Below are 23,034 nucleotides of genomic sequence, written 5' to 3'. Positions count from 1 at the left end.
GAACTTGGACTTCTTTCTAAAACAGTAGAGAGCCTAATTGTTTTTCCATCCCCACCACCCTTTTGTTTGCCCTTTTAAGCCAAAGAATGACATGTGGAAATAATCTGACATCATTGTTTAGAACCTGTTAGAAAGACAACAAACAGTCCATCTGTAAGATGTAAAACACCTGAACTAGAGTGGGAACTATATATAATTATAACTATATGGAACTATATAATTATAGAGAGGACAAGATGGATATTATATAACTATATAATAAGATTTCCTAGGACTTGGTGATTAAATATTCATAATAATGATAGTGGCTGGAGAAAGCTTAAAGGAGATGGAAAGAATTAAATTTTAGGGAGCATTCACCTTTGAGGAGTGACAGAAAAGGAGGCAGAAAAAAGAATGAACCGGAAAAACTGAAGGAGAATTAGAATAATATAGTGTAATAGATGCTAGAGTGATGGTGATAAGTTGTTGGCTAACCATCTTAAAAATTATAAGAGAACTCAAGGAAACTCAAGGAGGTCTAAGAAGACATCATTAATTTTAATTTCTGGTATTTTCATTATTAGTTATCCTTTAACATCCTGCTTGGCAGTTTGGTTCAAAATACCTGCTCAAGATGGCATAGTGGAAAGAGTGCCAGGCTTGAAGAAAGGAAGGCCTGGGTTCAGATACCACCTCTCACACTCAACAAGCTAGGTGAACACTGGTTGGGCAAGTCACAAAACCTCTGTGTGCTTAGGCAACTTTCAAAGATTTATCAACTCTTAAATTTTAAACTGAAATGTTTATTTGGGGTGAGTGTTGCCAAAAGTGGGAATTTCATATACTGAAGTCACAACCTATTATTGTATTTATCCAGTGATTTCTTGTCTTTTTTTAACCCCTCTGCTCAATTGCTAATATTGCTTTTGTCCCTACCACTACTGAAAATATTATCAGTGACTTCTTTATTTCCCCATCAGTCTGATGTCCTTTTCTCAATGCTCATTTGACCTCTTTATCTTTTAAATGATAATCATTGTCCTCCTGTGGTTTTCAAGATATGCTTCTTATTTTTGTAATTATTCTTCTTTCTTCTCTTCTAGTTCTTCTTGAGGAACATAAGATCCCCACCGTTCTGTCCCTAGCACTCTATTTGCTCTCTTTCCCATGACATGTCCATTATTTTCATTGTCATATAGTTGATTCATTTTAATTCAGCACAAATTAATTTCTCACCCCCTTGCAGTATACTGTATTATATTCCCATTACTAAATTTCTAGACCAAATTTTTCACCTGATGTCCAGACCAACTTTCCTTGACTGGTCAGCCTTAGTTCTTTAGTGGTCAACATTTTTTTTTTTTTAAATTGATGACTTGAATAAAGACATAAAAGGCATATCTGTCAGATTTGCTGATGATACAAAAGTGGGGGATAGCTAGCATGATGGTTAACATTCAGGATTCACAAAGATCTCAACAAACTAGATTAAGAGACTGAATCTAATTAGATAAATGTAATAATGTTAATACTTAGTTTTCAAAAGTCCATTTTCACAGGCATAGGAATACCACCAAACAACCATCACTTTGTAAAAGATCTAGGGATTTTAGTTACAAATCACTGATAGGAAATGATAGTCAAAAAAACTAATGCTCTTCTATTAATAGAGACGTGTATATAATGAAAGAGATGATCATTCTACCCTGATCATACCACATCTGTAAGAGTCTTTAGTTATGGGTGTCAATTTTAAGAACAACTGACTGTATCCAAAGAAGGAGACAAGATGGTAGGAGGCCTAAATAAAAAAATAGTACAAAAACCAGTTGAAGGAAATGGGGAAATTTTAACCTAAAGAAGAGAAAATCTAATAGTTGTCTTCAGATATTTCCTATTACATGGAAGATAGATTGAATTTGCTCTTTTCCTCAGGGGGCAAAACTAGGAATAATGGGTTGAAGTTGCAAAGGGGCAAATTTAAGCAAGTGTAAGTGAAAGATTCCATATTAAAGCTGTCCAAAAGTGGAATGGGCTTCTGTAAGAGATTGTATTTTATCTTTCAAGAAAAGAGTAGGTAATTGCTTATTTGGCATGTTGCAGCAGATGTTCTTGTTTAGTTTTGGTTTGGATTAAATGGACTTCTGGCCTTCTCATCTCCCACCTTCCTAAAGGAAATGTGTCAAGTACCATTTTCATTGTTTGAGTTTCTTGATGTCTGGTTTTTTTGTACCATAGGTTTTTACTGTATGTCACAAAATACCACCATTTCACCTTTCTGTTGCTCCCCCCCACATCATCGTATTTGTGCGCGCGCACACACACACTTAACTCTTTTTCCCCTTAGACTCTTTCTTTGTCACAGACTTGTTCTCTAAAATCAGTATTGGTTGCCTTTAGTCAGAGCTCAGCTGCTTTTAGACTTGGGAGTCAAAAAGACCTGAGTTCAAATCCTGCCTCAGACACTAACAATGTACTTCTAGGCAAGTCATTTATCCTCTTTCAGCCTTTCAGTTTTCTTATCTGTAAAATGAGAATAGCAGGGAAATTCAGTGGTGCCATGGATAACTTATTAGCTGCGTGAACCTGGACAGGTCACTTAACCCTGTTTGCCTCAGTTTCTTCATCTGTCAAATGCGCTGGAAAAGGAAATGGCAAACCCCTCCAGTATCTTTGCCAAGAGGGTCATGATGAGTGAGGTACAACTGAAGAACAATAGCATCTACTTATCAGGATTGTGAGGATGAAATGAGGTATCTTTTAAATGCTTTGCAAATTGTAAAAATGCTGTGTAAATGCTAGCTATCATTATCAATATGCATTATTTTTTCATTGTATATATTCTTCGTTCTTTACTCCATTATCACTTCATATAAGATTTCACATGCTTCCCTGAATCCGTTATTATTTTGTTAGTATTCCATTCCAGTCATTTATATGCCACATTTTATTCAACTGTTCCCAAATGATGGGTAACCACTTTCTTTCCAGTGTTTTACCAAAAGTGCCATTGTGACTATCTTGTCATAGCTTCTGATGCTCTTTCTGTGACTTTTGGAGTACATAGCACTATCATTTTCCCAGTTGCTTTTGTTCAGAATCTCTTCTTTCTCCCTCACTCTCCAAATCATATTGATTTGGTCTCAGATTTCTTCCACATCTTTCCTGTCTTCTCTGTTCCCACTACCACTACTCTAATATGAGCCCTCTTTCTCATCCTTTAGAACAGGTACAGTTTGTTCATTTTTATCATTATCCACATGACCTAGCACATTACCTTACAACACATAGTTGATATTTAATAAATATTTGTTGAATTTTTCTTCTTTAAAATGACCTTTATTTTGATACAATAGACAACTTCCGTTACAAATTACATTCTCCCCAGTTGTGACTGTTAATACAAGGAAAAGATGTGTCCTCTAGCTTTAATGGTATGATACTAATATTGACCAATTTATTTGACCATAATTTTTTTTGCTTTTCATTGTTGATTTTACTTACTTCACTGTAAGTCTTCTTATATTTTCCAAAGTTCTTCATAGTTCATCATGTCTTAAAAGTACAATAATTTTCTGTTATGTTCACAGTTCGTTCAACCATTCCCTAATTGTAGGACACATTTTTGTCTCCAGCTTTTTATTATAAATGATGCTACTGTGAATATTTTTGCATATATAAATTTTTCTCACTATTATTCTCCTTTGAGATATTGTCCCAGTAGGAATCTCTGGGTCAAAGAGTATGGACAATTTAACAACTGTTCTTGTATAATTTCAAGTTATTTTCTAGAGTAGTTGAACCCAAGCTGCAGTTCCATGATTGGTGAACTCATAATGCTTTTCTTCCCACAAATCTTCTAATAATAGCTTTTCCTGTCTTTTTACAGGCAGCTAGGTGGCACAGTGGATACAATACTGGGCCTGGAGTCAGGAAGACCTGAGTTCAAATCCAGGCTCAGACACTAGTCATGTAAACCTGAGCAAGGTTAACTTCTGTTTGCCTCAGTTTCTTCACCTATAAAATGGGGGTGATAATATTTATAAAAGTGCTTAGCACAGTACCTGGCACGTAGAAAGCAATAAATGTTTATTGCCCTCTTTTTCCCTATTCCCTTTGCTCATATGATTGTGAGGTGATTTGGAATTCTTAACTCTTGTCACCTGCTCCATGCTTGTTCCAGTTTGTCCTCCACACTGCTGTCAGATTTTCCATATTTAAGGACCTAATAATGTTATTCCTGTTCAAAAATCGTTTAATGGCTGGCTATTGCCTACCAAATGAAGTTAAAGTTCAGGTTGGTGTTCAGTGTCCTTCACAATCTGAATCATTTTTTTGTATTTTCCCTAGCACCTGGTAGAGCAATCTGCCACATAGTATGTGCTTAATAAATGTTTTTGAAATGCAGTAGACTCAAACATAAAGTATTTGTTTATCTAGGATATTCAAGAGTTAAAATCCTGTCTATTTTTTAAAGAGCAGGAAGCAGGGAGCAAGAAAGGGTATCTTAAATCTTTTAAATTCTTGAATTAAGGGATTCTTTTGACCTGAAGATAGGTATCTTTGCGACCTCCAGTAAAAAGCTACATCATGTTCTTACATGACAGACATACAGTCCGTAATAGAACCTACACTCAAAGCCTATCTATTCATCTTATTTTTCAGAGAGAGGGAGTCTGCATTTTGGTGGTATTAGGCATCATAAAACTCTAGATCAGTTATACCATGAAGACTTACTAGAATATGATGAATATAAGAAATTCTTTTAGTTTTTTTTTTTTTTTTTAGTACTGGGGAAAAAAATCTGGCATACAAAGTTGAATATCTTTCTAAATGATAGTGTGAAATGTCATTTTTTTATGACATTTCACTAAAACTCAAAAAGTGTTACAAGTTTTTCTTGAAATAATTAAGCAGAGTTGGTAAATATAGATGATACCTTATATAGTAAATATCATTAAAAGGATAAATAATTTGCCCTACCCCTCATAGTCACATCATTGCTTTATGCTAATGACACAAGGAACTCTTTAGAGAAAATTAAAAAATGTATAAGAAATGCTTTTCCTGCTTTCATTTTCTCTTTTTACCTCATTCACACCACTTACCACCATCATCACCAACAACAAAAATACTGCCTAACTACCAAACAGAACAGCTTGTATACAAGGATTTCCAGGAGTTTAGAAGAGGAAAGAGGTGGGGATTTTGTGTTTGTAACACTTTATTTTTATTTATGTTCTTATGTTCAAAGCAATTCATTTCAATTGAATTCTGTGTGTGTGTGTGTGTGTGTGTGTGTGTGTGTGTGTAGGTATCTGCTGAATAAATACAAAGTAATTTGGGGGCAGCCGGGGAGCACTAATAATTGGGGAATCAGGAAGGGGAGGGCCTCCTTTAGGAAGTGACACGAGGTATTATTTAAAGAAAGCTACATTCTACAGTTATGTAGAGAGCATTTCAGGCATTAGTGACAACCTCTGTGTGCAAAGACAGAGGCAGGAGATGGAATGTCACAGAGAACAGCAAGTAGGAAAGTTTGGGCTATAGAATGTGTTTGGAGAGTAAAGTGAGATCAGCATGGAATAATAGATTATACTTAGATTTTGAAGGGCTTTCAGTGCCAAACAATGAATTTTATAATTTTATATTAGAAGCAATTGGGAGACATTAAAGTTTTTTGAGCAGGTCAGGGGCATGGTCAGATATTTTAGAAATATCAATTGCTGTGGCTATGTAGAGGATGGATTAGAGAGGTCAGAGGAGACACTTGAAACCTAATTGGAAAGGGTTTTTTGGTGATTCATTTGAAAGGTGATAAGGTCTTGAACATAGGGTAGCGTCTGTATGGGTGGACAAAACGGTACATATCTTGGATATGTAGTCAACAGGATTTACTAGTTCATTGGATATGGAAGATGAAGAACAAGATAGCGTCTGAGGTAATAAATTTAAGCAACCAATTGATGATATCATTGGCAGAAATAAGGAATTTAGTAAGAGGATGGAGGTAGTTTTGAGGGCACAAAGGTAAATGAGCTGTTTTTGTTGAATTTGAAGTGACAGCATATCCATATGAAGATGTTCCACAGGTAGGTTGTTAGTAATGTGGGGTTGCAGCTTTGGAGAGAGGTGGAAGCTGATGTGTAGATTTCAGAGTCATTTATATGGAGATGATAATTGAACCTATGGGAGCTAATGAGTTCAAGGATGGAGAGACTAGAGAAAGAAGACCCAAGACAGAGCCCTGGGGCACTTTGAAAAGGGGATAGACATGGAAAATGATCCAAAAGAGTATACTGAAAAACCATATTTAAATATAGAGGAAGAGAACCAGAGAAGTGTACTTTTAAGAATACTCAGGAGGTTGTGATCAAAAAAGGACTGAACAGAGGCCATTATATTTAGCAGTAAAACTCTATTAGAGAAAATATTGCTAGGAGTCGCCTTTTGTATCTAGTTTCTTGGTGACTGAATACAAGGAGAATACTGAATATGCAGAGAAAAGTCAAGGAGAGGGCTCTTAGAGATACTGAGTTCAAGGAATTAGAATTGTGGTAATATAAAAGTAATTTCCAAGAAAGTATTCATTATCTGAAATTCTACTACAGTGCAACAATTTGGATTATTTATGGAGTTCATTATAATGATAACTTCTACATTAAACCATGATACTTTTTTATTCCCCTTTGCTTCCTATAAGGATGGATGTCTTTAGAGGCAGACAACTATCTCCTCTGACCAAGGATAGGAAAAAAAAATTTGGCATGTTTGGAATTTCCAGACCATCAGACTTGGCATGTACAGATACTCAATCTGAAGATAAGTAGGAGAGGATGTTGGAGTTAAGAGGACTCTGGCATTTAATAATTGTATAAAACAATGGGCAAATCCCTTCACATCACTGAACCTTAGTTTCCTCAATTGTAAAATGCATACAGTGCCTCAATCAGCCTGTTGTAAGGGTTGAATAAGATAATATATGTAAAAGCATTTGCAAATTATGAAATGTTGCTATTATTGAGTATAAATCACTTTTGTATAATAAATGGTGGTTAAGAAAAAAGTCAGGGGTAATAATGTGAAGGTGGGATTAGTCCACAGAAAACCATTTTTCATTTCATTAGCAACAGCTGTTGGTGAGGGCAGGTAATAAGGGTGGTGGTAAGAAGCTGGAGCTTCCCTGGGGCACATTTTAGAGAGATTTCTATCACTACTTTCTGTAGAATTAAGAAAGGTATATGAGAAAATAATAAAACCAGGAAGTGAAAGGTTAGCCTAATCTAAATTACCCAACTGCACTCCTTTTTGATCTAGGAAATTCCAGTCTACTTCTGTTGTAAAGCAAGTTTTTCTTTCTGACCCAGCTTTTTGTTTCGCAAGAAGAAAGACAGTTCTTAAAATTTCACTCTTCCCTATCTCTAGTAGCAGACACCTTTGAGTAATCAAGAATATTTTTGTATTGATATATTTAATCATCTCAGTTTGCTCTGTGATGAGAGAGAGAGAGAGAGAGAGTGAGTGTGTGTGTGTGTGTGTGTGTGTGTGTGTGTGTGTGTGTGTGTGTGTGTGTGTGTGTGTGTATAAAACATCTGTTGTGTGGTTAAGGTTTGACAGATGCCCTGATTTTATGTTGGGTCTTCTTTTTCTAAACTAAATTGGTTCAGAACAGTTTTTCTTTCTGGCTTCTGGTACATTTAATGTAGGTATGCCTGTAAAAACACAGTTCTACTTTTTGACCACTCACAATCTCTTAGCTATCTAGGAGATATGTAAGAGCCCAGAATTGGATAAGAAAGGATATAGTAAGGGGAATAGTTCAAAATGATGGCACTGTTTGAAGTCACTTTTCAGGAAAATTAAGACATTTTGATTCTGATAGTTAATTCATGTTTAAAACAATGCTAAGCTAATTCATATCTAAAGAACTTGCTAGAATATATCCAGCTCTTCTTCCTTACAAGCATAGCAGATCTACCCTGATTCTCTGTCTAGGAACAGAAGCAGCTGTAGCAGTGCCTAAGAAACATGAGCTTAAAACTTTGTATTACTTGGTATTGCCTCTTTACAAAATCAAATATTATAGCACTTCATTTATGCAGGGATTACTTAACTGATGATCCCAACTAATTGGAACACAGCCCAAAACCAGGAAGTATGGAACTATCTTTCAGCAACCAAATTAGATGTCATTTTCTACACTGAAGTTCATGAACTCTTTGTATAGGAGCTTTTCAGGCCCTCATTCAGAGCCTGTTTATACATGTTTTAAACACAGCTTTGGTAATCTTGGTTTTCTGTTTTCTCAGTCCATAGCAAATTAGAAGCCAAATGGGGAACTGCTATAGAGGAGACATACTAGCAGCAGCAAGAAATGCTAGCTTAGTGAGGGAAAAGGTAAAGCAACTTTTAAAAATAGACATAACTCATAAACATAACAGTCTGCCATTGTATTTTAACTGCAAAAATTATACTTTTACTGAGTTCATCATTGTATTAAAGTACCATAAGAATGTCAATTGTTACTAACTAGTGCCTTGCACTTAGTAGACATGTTAGTAAGTGTTTTATTTCATTGAATTATGGCCACAGGTATCAGCCTATTACAAACCGAGAGAAATAGCTTACAAGTAACCTATTGAATTTTTCTTATTTTAAACATCTGATCACATATCTGATGGATATTATCTTTTCTTTTTTACAGGCTCAGTGGATGAAGGAGTCACTGAAGGACTACCAACACTTCAAAGTACCTCTGGCACTAATACTCATGCAGATGATGAAGATCGGTAAGTAGAAGCTTAATAGGATGCCATGGTGTCTTCCACTTCTACTCATTAGAGCTGCTACTAATCTCTGCCCATCTATACTTTCTGAACCTGTGCATCGGTTACTCGTGTAAGATGCTTTTAGGTACTTAGATTATGATGAGTTCTGCTCCATAAGAAATAGTGTTAAAGAACAGTTTCATTGTATTTGTTTGTAAATTTAGTATTAGCCCAGTGTAGGGAATTAATTATATTTCCTTGTACAAAATGTAATGCTAATTAGAAATGGTGAGCATAAAATAGTGGAGTTGTAGAGGAAGGGTGTCAAGTAGCAGTCTCCAGGGCAGGAAATAAAAGTACCCAGGTAGGAAGACTTGTTGTCGGTACTCCTGAATAATTTTTCCAATAAATAAATAAACCCAAGGATTTATTTAAAGAGCACTGTCTCTTCTCATAATGTTCTTTATCAAACATGGTTGTGGTTAAAACATGTTAAAACTTTTTTGCTGGTGATGAAATGGATATTTTACATCTTATTAGTTGATGTAGAAATCAGTCATGTTCCATTTTATTGGGAAAACTGATAAGCTAGATAAGTAAAAATGTTAATTCCTGTAAAATACTTGATCTTTTCAGAATTGCACGTTGAGTTTTCTTTCTTGAAATTATACTGTTTTATGTGTCTTGAGGGAATAACACAAGAACTGAGCAGATAAAATATTCATTCATCAATTTAGTAAGGATTTAGAATGATTCTAATGAAGAATGTAAATACATAGACATTGAGAAGTTTAGCCAAATTGTATCATGGCATTCAGAGGTTAGCAGGTATAGAACTTTATTAATACAGTAATAATAACTTTAGCTAATATTCATCTAAGAAACATCTGGTTCCAGGAGAGACTTATTAAAATTAAAAGAATGAAAGTGTCAAGCCTTTTATATATATGTCCTGTGATTTTAGATCCAAGTTTAACCAATGATTTTGGGTATTCTTTATTCCTAATTTAAAGGATTTTTTAAATGTTTTTCATAATGCTTCAGATACTGGCATTCTAATCAGTCATGAAGATAAGTTTAGAAAAGTCATTTAAAGTTTGACTTGCTTGAAATAATTCAGTTGTATATTTGCCCAGGCTTAAAATGAAAATATGGATGCCTTTTGTGGTTCTTGGTTTTTTTGTTTGTTTTTTAGATTGGAAAATGTTCAGTATCCCTACCAACTCTACATTGCTCCTTCTACCAGCAGCACAGAGCGACCAAGTCCAAATGGTCCAGATAGGCCTTTTCAGTGTCCAACTTGTGGGGTCCGATTCACCCGCATTCAGAACCTTAAGCAGCACATGCTCATCCACTCAGGTAATGTTACCTTCTCTGTAGTAGTTTAAATTAAGATGATTCTTAAAATTTGTGTGCAGGATTCTAGTCAGAATGTACTTGATTATACAGAAGGGGTAGGTGTTTGTAACTCTGATGATTTGGATTTTGTTTTGAATTTGGAGACAGAATTTTGCTTTTCTGAAGTTTCTCCCTAAAACTATTTGTAGCTTTCTCTTTGAGGGTCAAGCAAAATAGATGTTAATCCCTCTTCTACAAGTTAGTCACCATTGCCATCAGACTGCCTTGTAACCCATGGACTTTCCAAGACTTTCTTCTTCTCCAAGCTAAGCATTCCCAGTTGTTTTTGATCAGACAATGTATAGCATATTTTAAAGTCTTATCATCACCCTGGGCCTTTCCTTTAGGATATACGTCAACTTTTCCTTTTTACAGTATAGCACTAGAACTAAGTACAATACAAGGACAAAAGTTTGACAGGATTATCACTTCCCTTATTTTATGGACACCATATTTATGCAGGGGTTTTTTGTGAAGAATGCAATATAAATCTTAGAGATTATTACTATTTTGAGTTATTTGTTATTGTTGTTATTAACTGTCAGATTTTGTTTTTTGTTTTATGTGAACTATATAATAATTTCCTCTCCATCATCCAGCCCTTATGTAGTTTTAAATAGTTTTAAATCAGTTTGGGAACTTTACATTTATCCTAGTTCATCTGATCGATTTGACTCAAATAGTATATTGGAAAGATATTTTTGGATTTTGTTTCTATCATCCATCATATTACTTATGCCTAATAAACAATTTGAACATTGGCCAGATGATATACCATATCTTCACATTGAAGCCCATTCTTTGAAGTCGCATAGCAGTAATCAAGACCAGCGATTGTGGCATGCATTGATATTGTCTCCTGTTTTATTCTAGAGAATGTTTTTTGCTAGTAATTTTGGGTTTTCAAGTAACATGGCAGCAAAATTGCATTTTAAAAATCTCTTTCAATAAAATTAAAATCTGTTTGATTTAGACTCCCCAAATTGCTTCTTTCATGGAAACAGTATTCTTTCTTTACCATAGGCATTAAACCATTTCAGTGTGACCGCTGTGGGAAAAAGTTCACCCGGGCTTACTCGTTAAAGATGCATCGCCTAAAGCACGAAGGTAAACGCTGTTTCCGGTGCCAGATATGTAGTGCCACTTTCACTTCCTTCGGGGAATATAAACACCACATGCGGGTTTCTCGGCACATTATCCGCAAGCCTCGGATTTACGAGTGCAAAACTTGTGGCGCCATGTTCACCAACTCTGGAAATTTAATCGTTCACCTGAGGAGTCTGAACCATGAAGCGTCAGAGCTAGCAAACTACTTCCAGAGCAGGTGAGGTGCACAACAAAAATCTAACCAGGGAAACTGCTTTTCTAAACTCTCTCTTCCTACTTCCAGGGCAGCCTGCTGTGCTTTTTATCAGGTTTGCCAGCTAACTGCAGTCAAATTCACTTTTAACCCCCGCTCCACTATCCTTACTCTGATCACTTCTTATTTGTTCTGAGTTGTATACATTTATGTGCTCACTATTAAGTTTTTTTACAGTAATCAGAACACTTTTAAATGTTATTTTAAAGTAATAGAAAGTTAAAAAAGTAATTCTATAATATTAATGTTATTTGCATAGTAGACTACAATACAATTAATTATTTCAAATAATATTTGGCTATAATGAATTATTTCAGACACTGGGTAAGGATAGATTTTTTACCATTCTTTCTTTCAAGCCCTATGAGAATATTTTTTATCAAATAGCATATTTTTGTAGAGGAACTTAGAGCAAACTACAGTAGATCAGTTACACTTATTTCTTTTTTACCCATTTGAAACAAGACCAATGAAATCCCCTCTTCCTTTTATCTTTCTCCCTAGGTAAACTGTATAAATAATAATTTTCAGAAAGAGTTAAATTTCTATTCCCTCCACTTTTTTTTTTTTAGTACTTACTGAAAACTGCCTGTGTCCTGAGCTCATAAACACTGTAGCATTCTTAACTTTAAAGTTAACATTTATATGTTTTTTGGCAGTATTCTATTTGTTACCAAAATGACTTTTTTCCTGAAAACAAAACATTTCTTTTTTTAGGGGCAAAATTTGCTTAGTATATTTAGTTCCTGCTTCCCAAATAGAAATTTTTCATTATTTACTTTAGAAAGGCACAGTGGCCAAGTTTTAACTATCCTTTCATTGGTAAACTGAATGTTTTACATCTTTATGGTTTAGAACTTTATATGTATAGTTTTCTTTAAACTAGAAGATTCTAATTGATTATGTGAACCAAATAAGCTTATTTAGGCATTGTACCTTGAAGAGTAAATGGTTGTGGTTCTTTTGTTTTATATACCTGGTCTCCTTTCTAATAAGATTTTGTCAAAATTTATACATTAGATAAATATTGGGCCCATGCAAATTTTCATTGTACTTTCTTTGATTACTGTTAAATAATCTGGTGGTAAAACGTCCGGTCTTGAAAGAAGTTATGTCTAACAGTGAAATTTTCTTAACTCAGACATAATGAAAGACTTAGTTAACCAAAATTGGTAAAATATTTAAAGCAATTAAAGATTTTGAAGCATTAATTTTTAAAGGTCAAAATATAGCCCTTATGTAGTGAAATGTGTATACAAACAGGTCAATGATACTGCAAATAGAGCATTGGACTTGAGTTCTCATTCTGCCTATACACTGAGTAACCGCAACTCTGGTCAAGTTGCTTAACTTTTGTTTGACTCAGATTCTTTTGTAAAATAGCACCTTCCTCCCAAGGTTGGTATTTGTGATGATAAAATGGGATAATATTTGTGAAGTGCTTTGTAACCTTAGAGCACTAATACAAATGCTGGCTGCTTTTGCTACTGTTGCTACCACTATTGTTATTTCTTAAAACTGGCATTGGAAACTGAATAAGAATCTTTTTCAGAGAATTAATTTGTAAGTCTGTCTTATAGTTTCACCATAGTGCCTGAAGATGACTTGATTGTTTATTTTTCTGCTAGGTAAATATTCCTAAATCCAAGTATGTACAAGAGTTTAGCCCCTTAAATTTATTGCCTAGTACAGGAATGGGAACCTGTGGCCTCAACGCCACATATGGCTCTCTAGGTCTTTGGGTGCAGCCTTCTGACTGAGTTCAAGTTTTACAGAACAAATGCTTTTAATTAAGGGGATTTGTTCTATGAAGTTTGGACTCAGTCAAAGGGTTGCACTGGAGATCTAGAGGGTGTTGGGTGCGGCCTTTTGAGTCCAAATTTTACAGAACAAATCCTTGTATTAAGGGATTAGCTTTGTATTTTCATAAATGGTAGGAGGATATAGACTGTCTCTCTATTGGCAAAATATTTTTAAAACACTCCCATAAACACTGTATAAACTGCAAAGTAACAACTTTCTTTAAAACAATTTACCGTTCATACACAAAAGCATCATTGTTTTTGTTAGTGTGAGAATGTATTTTACTGATTCCTCTTTTAGTTTTTAAAAACAATTTCCATATCCTTAAGTAATGGGACCAAATGCCTTTTATGATTGTGACACTTTTTTTATAAAATCACTAAAATGTAATGTCCTTTTTTTAGAGATTCTTTAATTCTCTATTTTAGTACTTATAACCGGAAGAAATATGTTCTTTTTTTAAACCTTCTTTGTTAGGTAAAAATGTCCAAAATCCCTGCATTCCACAAATAATTTTAAAAATCACCATATAGAGTGGTTGATTCTTTATCTTGTGTTTATGCAGTTGGGCATTCTTTCCTTAATTTGCCCATCAAGCAAATATTTTTCTATATGTCAATGGATTTCTGACTTTTTCAGAAGCAAATATTGAGGATGACAGGCCCATTCCATTCTTAAGCACTTTTACATAGTGTATTACAGTTCTCAGCCTTGTAGGTACTTTGGTATTAGATTTGCCCTTTTTACCTGTACCCTTGAATAGCTGTGCAGATAGTTTTCTTTTTTTCTTTAGAGAACAATTTAAGTGTTTTGGTATTTAATGTATTGGTGCAGTAATCTTGGGTTTTAGTTAAACAGGGAGGCACATCTAAAGTAAAAGGTTGTGGTAATTGCTCCAAATATCAATTATACAGTAGACTTCATTTTTCCAGTTAGTGGACATAGTTTTGAAAGCATTCTTCAACTCCTTTACACAATTTAACATTTATAAGCATATTTATATCCACTCATATAACATCTCCTCTCTCCCCCCCAAAACAAATACAGTAATATTTTCACTATCTATACACACTGTAATCTTGAAATGTATGCATGCCTACTAGCATTTCATTTTTATTTCTGATTAATGTGTGAATTTATATTCCCAGTTTGACATTTTCATAACTTTTATTTGAGGTTGGAAATACCCTTAAGATCATTTTCTTATCTGAAAAGAAACATGATTATGATAATTTTAGAGAGGATAATAAACTAGAACATGAAGCTGCTGTAAAATTATAAGCAATACAAAATACTACATGTTTGGTCTCCTTTATTTTAATTTTACTCAGGAGCTATTAAAAAATACGTATGTTGCAATTCAGATTTCCTTTCCTTGAAATTTTAGTATTAATTTGGTAGGGCGAGGACTTTTGCTGCATTTAGGTGCTTTGAAAAGTAACATTGTGTTTTGTCCCTTGCCCCTCATTTAGTGATTTCCTAGTACCGGACTACTTAAACCAGGAGCAAGAGGAGACCCTTGTTCAGTACGAGCTTGGAGAACACAGTTTTGAAAGCAATTCGTCTGTCCAAATGCCTGTCATTTCACAGGTCTCGTCAACTCAGAATTGTGAAAGCACTTTTCCCTTGGGGTCTCTTGGTGGTCTGACAGAAAAGGAGGAAGAAGTGCCAGAGCAGCCAAAGACCAGTGCCAGTACTGAGACAATTAGAGATGACCCCCCAAAATTGGAACTATCTTCTATTACTATTGAATAATTTCATGGTTTGGTGTCATTTTTGTTTTATGTTACATTTTGTTTTGTTTTAGTAAATGCCTGTTCTTGGTTCTGTACATTTTTTAATTTAATTTTTTAAAAAAGAAAGGGTATAATGGGAGGAAATCCTTTTTACTTTGTTGGCTGTGCTTTAAACACAAAACTGCAATAGGTGTCATTTTTCATGACAAAGATCACTCTTAAGACTGAGTGTATAATATGATCATGTCAAATCATAATAGAAGCTGTGATACACTTAAGGAAAACTAACTGACTCAAAACACTTACTAATTTCTTCTTTCACCATTAGTGTAGGTTGTCTCTTGTCTGCAAGCCATTGGGTACAGAAGAAATCAGAAGACTTTTAATCTGACTAACATACAAATACATGCCAGAAATATATTACCGTACACACCAGTGTCCTAAATAGATACTTATCTCTCTACTGAGGACCTTGAGCAATATTTTGTAAAGCCTACTGTGTTACAGTAAAGTTTTTGTTCTCAAATTATTATGGTAAGTGTTTCTGAAACTTAACAAAATTGCCTTTTTGAAGCTTTGTCGTTCTTTGTTTATGGTACTCCATCCTTTAATGTTTCACTCTTCTCCAAATACATTTTTCTTGCTTATGTGGAAGTTTACAAGAAACTATGATTTTTTTTTAAGTCCAGCTGTGCTTTTAGAAATTGAGAATATTAGGAAGTAGAATAATGTACATCCTGGCCTAACAGAAACTAGTCTACACATCTTTATGCCATATTTTTTTGGCTAAAATCTTGTTTACTTAAACTATGACTTGACATTTGGCTAAGTGGTTTATTGCTCAGTCCATTTTCTTCTTGCCCCATCTTCAGTTGTATTTTATTTTTCAAATACTGACCCAGTAGCAAATTTATTGAAGGAAAAGTATTGGAATCTTTTATGTTTATACATATGTATTAATACTATTGGTGATTTTTCTGTTTGGGATAAAACAAGGAATTCTCTGTAGAGGCCAAATTCTTAACCCAACGGGGGATTGTTTACAAAGTCTGTACGACAGCGATATTGATCTTTTCCCAAAATATTTTAAACTATTGCCAGGTTTACTAAAGGCAGCAGTTAATAGAGCTTATACAGATAGTTAAAGCAATAAAGTAAGAAGTTCGTGGCTCCATCTTTTCTAGTTTTAAAAAAGGCTCATTAGAAACTGATGGTCTTATATTCATGAAGGCATCTGCAGCAATCTGACAAGTACTGTTAGGGTAACAGTAACATTACAGCATTAGATTAGTGGGTATTCCTTATGCTGCTGGGGTATTCAACTCCCTGAGTCAGAGTTGAAGCTTCTGTGATGCTAGTGATTATGTTCTGTAGCATATCTAGTACCATTAAAACATCACTGATCTTTAGCCTCCAAAGAAAATACATGTTGATTTCAAGGGTTATGAAATTTGAAGTAATCCCTTATTTCTCCATATGGTTACCCAAAGTAAATTATGAAAGCACTTGTAAAAAATATGAAAAGGATATGCAAAAATAATACCCTGATTAAAGCATAAAATATTTGCATTGTTGTCAGGTGCTGGGTGTAATTGTATTTTTAGTAGAAAGATGCTAATTTCATTGGACTAGTTTCCATTCCAGAAACTGACTAATTCAGTATCTAAATTTAATCAAATTTTGGGTGGTTTCTCTTTCTTGGCTTCTTTTATGAAGGTAGAAATGCTATAAGATTATAAATTATATTCCTTTGTAACAGTCAACTTAAATAATTTCTTCTGAGGCATTTTAACATTAAATATTTTCTAATTTTTACAAATACAAATATAGGCAAAGTTAACTCATGCAGATTTTTCTTAGAATAAAGGTACTTGCTCAATCTTCAAAGTGTTTTTACCTCATCTTCCTACCTTGCTTCCAATGAAACTGTTATTTCTAATTTTGTTCCCAAATATAGGGCTTACCTGTGAACTTTTTTGGAAGAAAAGTAAATAGTATACCACCAATTACACTTCTTTGCTATTGGGTTAAGTTACTTTTTGTAATAGTCTGTGATTTTTTTTTTTTAAACAGTGCTGTATTCAGAAATAGACTTAAATTTATTGCAATGTATTGTTCTATCTTTTTCTGTTACATAATAAATCAAACTTAAAGTTTATTTTTAAATCAGAGGCAAAAAGTGAATCTCCCCCCTTCTTCCCCACCAAAAAATCAAGGAGTTTATAGTGTCCCCATATTTTTGGATAGGGAAAAGCTTCCTATCCTCCCATCCTGAGAACCAAGCAATAACGTAAGAGAGCTTTACACAGTAGTTGCTCTCAGGGAAGGCCGACTGTATTCTTAGTGTGAGATAGACAACACTGGGTACTCTCTACAAATGGAAATTTCAGATGTCCAAATTTGTGTAAATTTGTAACAGCCTCTTAAAGCTTCCCTAATTTCCTATTACTCCATTGCACTCTCCCAACCTCCAGTTTATGCTAGGTATTTAGCAGATATTTCAAATGAGCATACTTAAATGAAATCCTTGGTTTGTTTTTGAGGGTAAAGGTAGATTATTTCATTGAAATACATTTGGTACAAAGATATTTGGCTTATAGGTCTATGTTTAGGAAATTAAGCTAAGGAATTATTGCAGATAGTATTTAATTATGTTTATTTCTAATTTCTCCCAAAAAGGCCTGAAAGCAATTTTTACCACTAATTTGTAGGAGAACATACAAATGGTTGAAAATACTAGTGCGTATTTTGTTTTCCCCCAGAAATGACCACCACAATACCTAAGCACCAGAATGTTCTCATTTAAACTATTTAACATAGCTGTCTTTCTTATGTCCCTCAAAACGTAGTGTTATGTTTTAAGGGGCTTCAAAGTTTTAGGATGTAACTGAGGGCTTTATATAAGAAAAGCCTTTATTTTCACTCTTTTAACTACTAAATAAGTCGAATGTACATTAGAAATGAGCAAAGGTGCTCATAAGTAGCATAACATAATTCATAAGTAACCCCTTGATGCCAAGTGTCACAGCTCCCTTAGCTCTTTCTATTTTCACTCTGTTCTTTCCATTAGCAATGGTGAAAGTTCACTGTATGCCATTATGCGTAATAATACGTTGGTCAGCCTTTTAACCCTAAGCTACAGAAAGCATCACTGCCATTTTAACATCAGCAGTGTTGTTCTTTCCAATATTTAAGTTGTAAATCCATGTAGGAAAGGGGAAGATATCTAAATCTTGGGGCGAAGAAGGTAAGGAAGAATTGGTATTTGGTTACTGTGGTTGATGTTTTAATTTTTCTTTTAAGAGGTTATACAGGGGGCGTCTTAGTAGTAGTATTATAATGACACAGTTTTTGAAAAATTTAATGAGTTGGATTAATTGATTTTAATGTTTAATTGTTCTTAATTTGAATTTTAAATAATAAGATGTATATTTATTCAGTACAATTTTTAAAGTTCCCAAGTGCAAGTTGATTTAAGGGGGTAAGATGTTTCTGTGGTTAACAGAAGTTTAGTCTTAATACTATATTATACAAAAATATTTCAAATTTAGTTCTGGATCACAGTAAACAGATCTATATGTGTCTTTTAGTTCTTTAAAACAAACAAAAATATGCTGTCTTGCTAAATATTTTTCAGTAGGTTAAATCTCGTAGAATGTTTAGTAAACTTAATTTACAGTTAATTGCTCATTTAAATTATACCTTCTGAGCCAAATTCTTCTAGTATCCACATTCTTGACTAAGAGGAGCTCCTTAGAAACTAATTTAGCTTTTTCAGTCTGCTAGGGCTGAACTATTTCTTACTGATCTTATTGGCCTAAGAGTTATTAGTACAGTAACCAAAGTTATAAAAGGATCTTGTTTACTGGTTCTCATTGTGAAGATTATTTTATAATGCTTTGGCCTTTGTAATTTATTTTAATCAGCCCCTCTCCCAAAGTATTTATAATTTATAACATAATACAGTAGCCATTCTACAGTTGTAGTGGTAGTACATAAAGAAGTTTATCTTTAACTGAAATGTTTTATGGTTTAAGTAAGAAGGATTTAGGATGAGGTTAAAAATCAGCTTATTGCCATTTTTGTCTTGCTTTAAAAGACTACCTCATGTGAGTGTAGTTAAATAATTTTTCAAAAAATTACATGGTTTGAAAGAGTATTACCAGTACATAAAATAAGTAACTGAAAGAAATTATGCAAATGACATCTCCTTTCCATTTATGATTATTGACTTAAGACACTCAAATACTAATTTCAGATTTTGAAAGTTGGTTTGAGAGAATAAGAAACCTGGTTTCCTCTCCTTAAGCAGTAAAATAAAATTACTAAGACGTGAAAAAATGGTATTGTAGAATATATCCTTTGAGGAGTTTATAAAGCTATGAATAGTCCCATAGGCTTCTTAAGTTATCAAATTAAAAAACTTTAAATTGGGCTTTTGTTAGTCCATACTTATTTTGGTAAACCCTTTTGGTCTCAAAGTTGTCTGACAATATGACTATTTATTTGTATTTCCTTGGGAATCCCCCAGTTAACCTATAATGTTTAGTAGGCAATAATGGTTCAAGGTAAAACATATTACTCTAAATTAACTAGTCACTGGGCCAACGTCAGAACCAATGAAGAAAGCATCTCTGACAATTGAAAGTATCATTTTACATTCAATACAACCATGGCCCCTTAAATATTTGAGGCCATAGCAGTTTGTGGGAGAATTGTTAATAGAAGTCTTACTTTCTTTTTTCAGAAGAAAACTTGGTACCTTCAACATACCAGTTCCTTTTTACGCTCAAACTAGTCACTGCATTTTTCTATTTTGTAATAAACTGATGCTCTTAGACACATTTATTACATCATAATACAGTTTTTGTGGTAAAAAAAAAAGTACAAAAGGATTGAGTTTGTGAAAGTGAGATTCATAAAGGAGAAAAACTTTTTACTAACTTATACACTAAATTCTCCTGAGATAACATTTCCATGTTTGTATAAGTAGTAATAATATTCATATTTTCATCCATGTAATGTTGCTGAGGCACATAATTTGAGATTGTCATAACAAAATTCATTTTATGCCTCAGTTACCGAGCTCCCCTCTGTAGATTCCAGGTAGGATCTACTTTATACCAAATTTCAGTCTATAGCAAATACTGTTATAGTGAAGTTCTAGTGTACATAATAATAGTTTGTAGAGAGCTTAGAAATTCAGATAACTGCAAATGTAATTTTTTATTCATACTTCTGAAAAATACTTTTTTTGGTCATTTAATTTTGAAGTGCCTCATTGAAAACAAATTGTTCAGTTGCTAGCTCTCTTTTAAATTGACTGTGTTTTATTGGTTAGGCCTCTAGTCTTGATTTTAACTACGATCTTTTGATGTACTATCACTTTGTTCAGATTTTAGTTTTGTGATTCTTAAAATTCCTTGGTTCTATGCACACACACACACACACACATATACACATACACACACATGCTATATATATATATATAAAACTATAGCTGGATTTCATGATGCAATTTAAGGAAACCCTTTGCTTTCATGCTTCAGTATCTGAATAAGTTAAAAATCCGTTTCTGGACAAGTTAAAAATCTCACTGATGAATGTTCACATACCAGAGTACATCTGATGAGGGAGAAATGTTTCTTCTCTGCTTTGAGGGAACACTAATCATCTTCCTCCTGGTGTACATTAAGTTCCTGTTAGCATTAGTAGAAACTGTTCATTTTAGGAGAAGTCTGTCTCTTGGCCCCTAGGAGCAGATATTTCTTATAGCAAAAATCTCTGTTATTAAATTATAAATGTTGTGTTTCCTTAAGCAGCCTATTCTGATTATCAATTTAATTCTCATGTTGACAAATGCTATCTTAAAGTCTCTCACACTGAGAGAATAGCAAAAGTTTTGAAAATTGCACTGCTTTTCAACTTTCAGGTGCCTGATGTGAATGATTCATATCAGGTATTTTGGAAGGAATAAGACCACGAATTTTGTTTTTTTTTTTTTCCTAACAAGTAATGGCTTCCAATGCTTATATTACAAGAGATGTTAGAATATTGTTTTAAACTTTAAAAAAAAAAATCCTATGGTCCCCCAAAACTTGATTTTGGTCTAAGTTTCCAAGACTATTTAATTTCTCTGGTTTCTGGTGCCTCGTGGTGCATCAGTTATTGCCTGCCTCTTTTTTTAGGGCAACTTTGTGGCACCTTATATCCAACTTGGAGGATAGTATATGTCTCAATTGCACATATACCATCTTTTCAAAAGCCATTTTATAAAAGTCCAAGTATTTTAATATTTAAATATATATATATATTTGTGAAAGATACTTTTAGAATGGACCCCTTTTTTTTAAAATTTAAAATTCTCATTTTTTTAGAAAAAAAGACTGTAGTTGTCTTTCTCTATAGCGACATAAAAAGATAGTCAAATTGAGGTAGACTATCATAGAAGAAATCGGTGGTGGTTCATGCAAAATGTTATGAAAAGCAATGACCCTTAAAGAGACACATGAAGGAAACACTTCATGATTTTAATTCAAGAGAAATAGATTTTTATATAAAACTGCATTTTTTTTTTTAATTTCACATTAGCTGCCATAGTAGCTCAGTGTTTTACAGAGCTAACAGGTCTGGCCCCACCAAAAATAAAACTAAAAACTAGATGAGAACTATATCCCACTGTCTTCCTGATGGGTGACTGTTTTGTTTAACTGATGCATGCTTTAATATTTTGCCTATATCCCTGGCAACAAGAAAATTTAGGGGTGATTTTCTTAACCCTGACTTTTTATGACTTTCTGGGCACTGGCAGTTTGTGAAACCCTTGAGATAGGATATTGCTGGAGGAAAAATGTGAATTAAATTATGTGGGTGGGTATTGTGTATTCTCCCACTTCTTCCCCCTCCCCCCAGCTCCTAGCAACAGTAAAACTTTTAACTGTGCCAGTTCCCAATCACCAGCTCAATATCCAGTTGTCATCTCATTCAAATATTGCTTCTCTTGGTGATAGTGGCCACAGCTAAGTTACTTGGCATGTTTGACTTTCAACAACAGAAATGTTCTTGTTTTGCTTTTGTTTAATGTGTACAATGTTTAAAAATTCACATTTTATATACTAGCATCTGGCTATTAGTATTTTTCAGGAACCATAGTTCTTGGTGGCTATATATGTGTATATATACATATATATATATATTTTTGTGACTTTTTTTGTAAACTAAGTGCCGTTTGAACGTTACAATCATTTTTAGAGTTATTGTAATCAATGTGAATATCATGTTTTTTCAAATCTGTTCTGAGCCTGTAGTGTTTGCTTTGTGATCCTACGTGTACTGTATATATTCTGTATAGTAACATTGTACCGAAATACTAGCTTGTTTGATATAAGGAGAGTTATGTATTGATTACTTTTTTGCTAGCCTGGTTGTTTAATCTTTAAAAAAAAAAAAAAAAGTTTTGAAATACAAAAAGAAAAAAAAAATTTCTCCAAACTGGTCCTTATTGAGGTCCAAAATTGAAGTGCAGGTGGGCAAAAAGGGCAGGGAAACACTCGCTTTGAGAGTCTTTGGATAGAAACATGAGGCTAAGATTTTTTTCATTAAACTATATTAATGTTTTATGGAGTAAAACTTTTCTATTTGTTGTTATTTAACCAAATATTTCTCAACTCTTTGGCTAAACAATTAAATGGTAAATGGTATCTGAGGGCAGAGGAAGTAATAGAAGCTGTTGTTCCTAACTTGTGTCTCTGAAAAGGGAAGGCTTTGCTTGAGGCGACTTGTTGAGCACCTAGCATAAAAGCACTACGCTAGATGCTGTGTCTCAGTTTCTTGGATAAATGTGCAGAGAATTGAACAGTTCTTCCTCGTGTTTTACACACGCTCAGTAATAGAAAGTAACCCTATCAGAGAAGCTGAACCTGAACTATCAGTTTTCCCCTTGCCTGAAGTAATTCATTTGAGTACAGCATCTTCACTTCCTATTCCT

The 23,034-nt window shown here is 33.9% G+C and overlaps 1 protein-coding gene across 7 annotated transcripts in view; it reads left to right on the top strand.

The window, feature by feature from the left end:
* ZBTB44 (zinc finger and BTB domain containing 44) overlaps positions 1 to 22,676 on the top strand; it is a 69,011-nt gene extending 46,335 nt beyond the window's left edge. For 4 of the 7 annotated variants that reach the window (XM_072611603.1, XM_072611605.1, XM_072611610.1 and 1 more), the window contains 4 exons: positions 8,687 to 8,771; positions 9,946 to 10,109; positions 11,172 to 11,472; positions 14,784 to 22,676. In XM_072611603.1, the coding sequence (XP_072467704.1) occupies positions 8,687 to 8,771; positions 9,946 to 10,109; positions 11,172 to 11,472; positions 14,784 to 15,066 (833 nt within the window). In that variant the 3' untranslated portion in view covers positions 15,067 to 22,676. The remainder of the gene's footprint in view (positions 1 to 8,686; positions 8,772 to 9,945; positions 10,110 to 11,171; positions 11,473 to 14,783) is intronic. The other 3 variants (XM_072611608.1, XM_072611607.1, XM_072611609.1) reach the window with 3 other exon arrangements.
* Positions 22,677 to 23,034: the final 358 nt, after the last annotated feature.

This window comes from Notamacropus eugenii, chromosome 5 (genome assembly GCF_028372415.1).
Source record: "Notamacropus eugenii isolate mMacEug1 chromosome 5, mMacEug1.pri_v2, whole genome shotgun sequence".
Lineage (NCBI taxonomy): Eukaryota > Metazoa > Chordata > Mammalia > Diprotodontia > Macropodidae > Notamacropus > Notamacropus eugenii.
The sequence above is the reverse complement of the archived record's forward strand: the minus strand, read 5'-3'. Positions and strand labels throughout refer to the sequence as shown.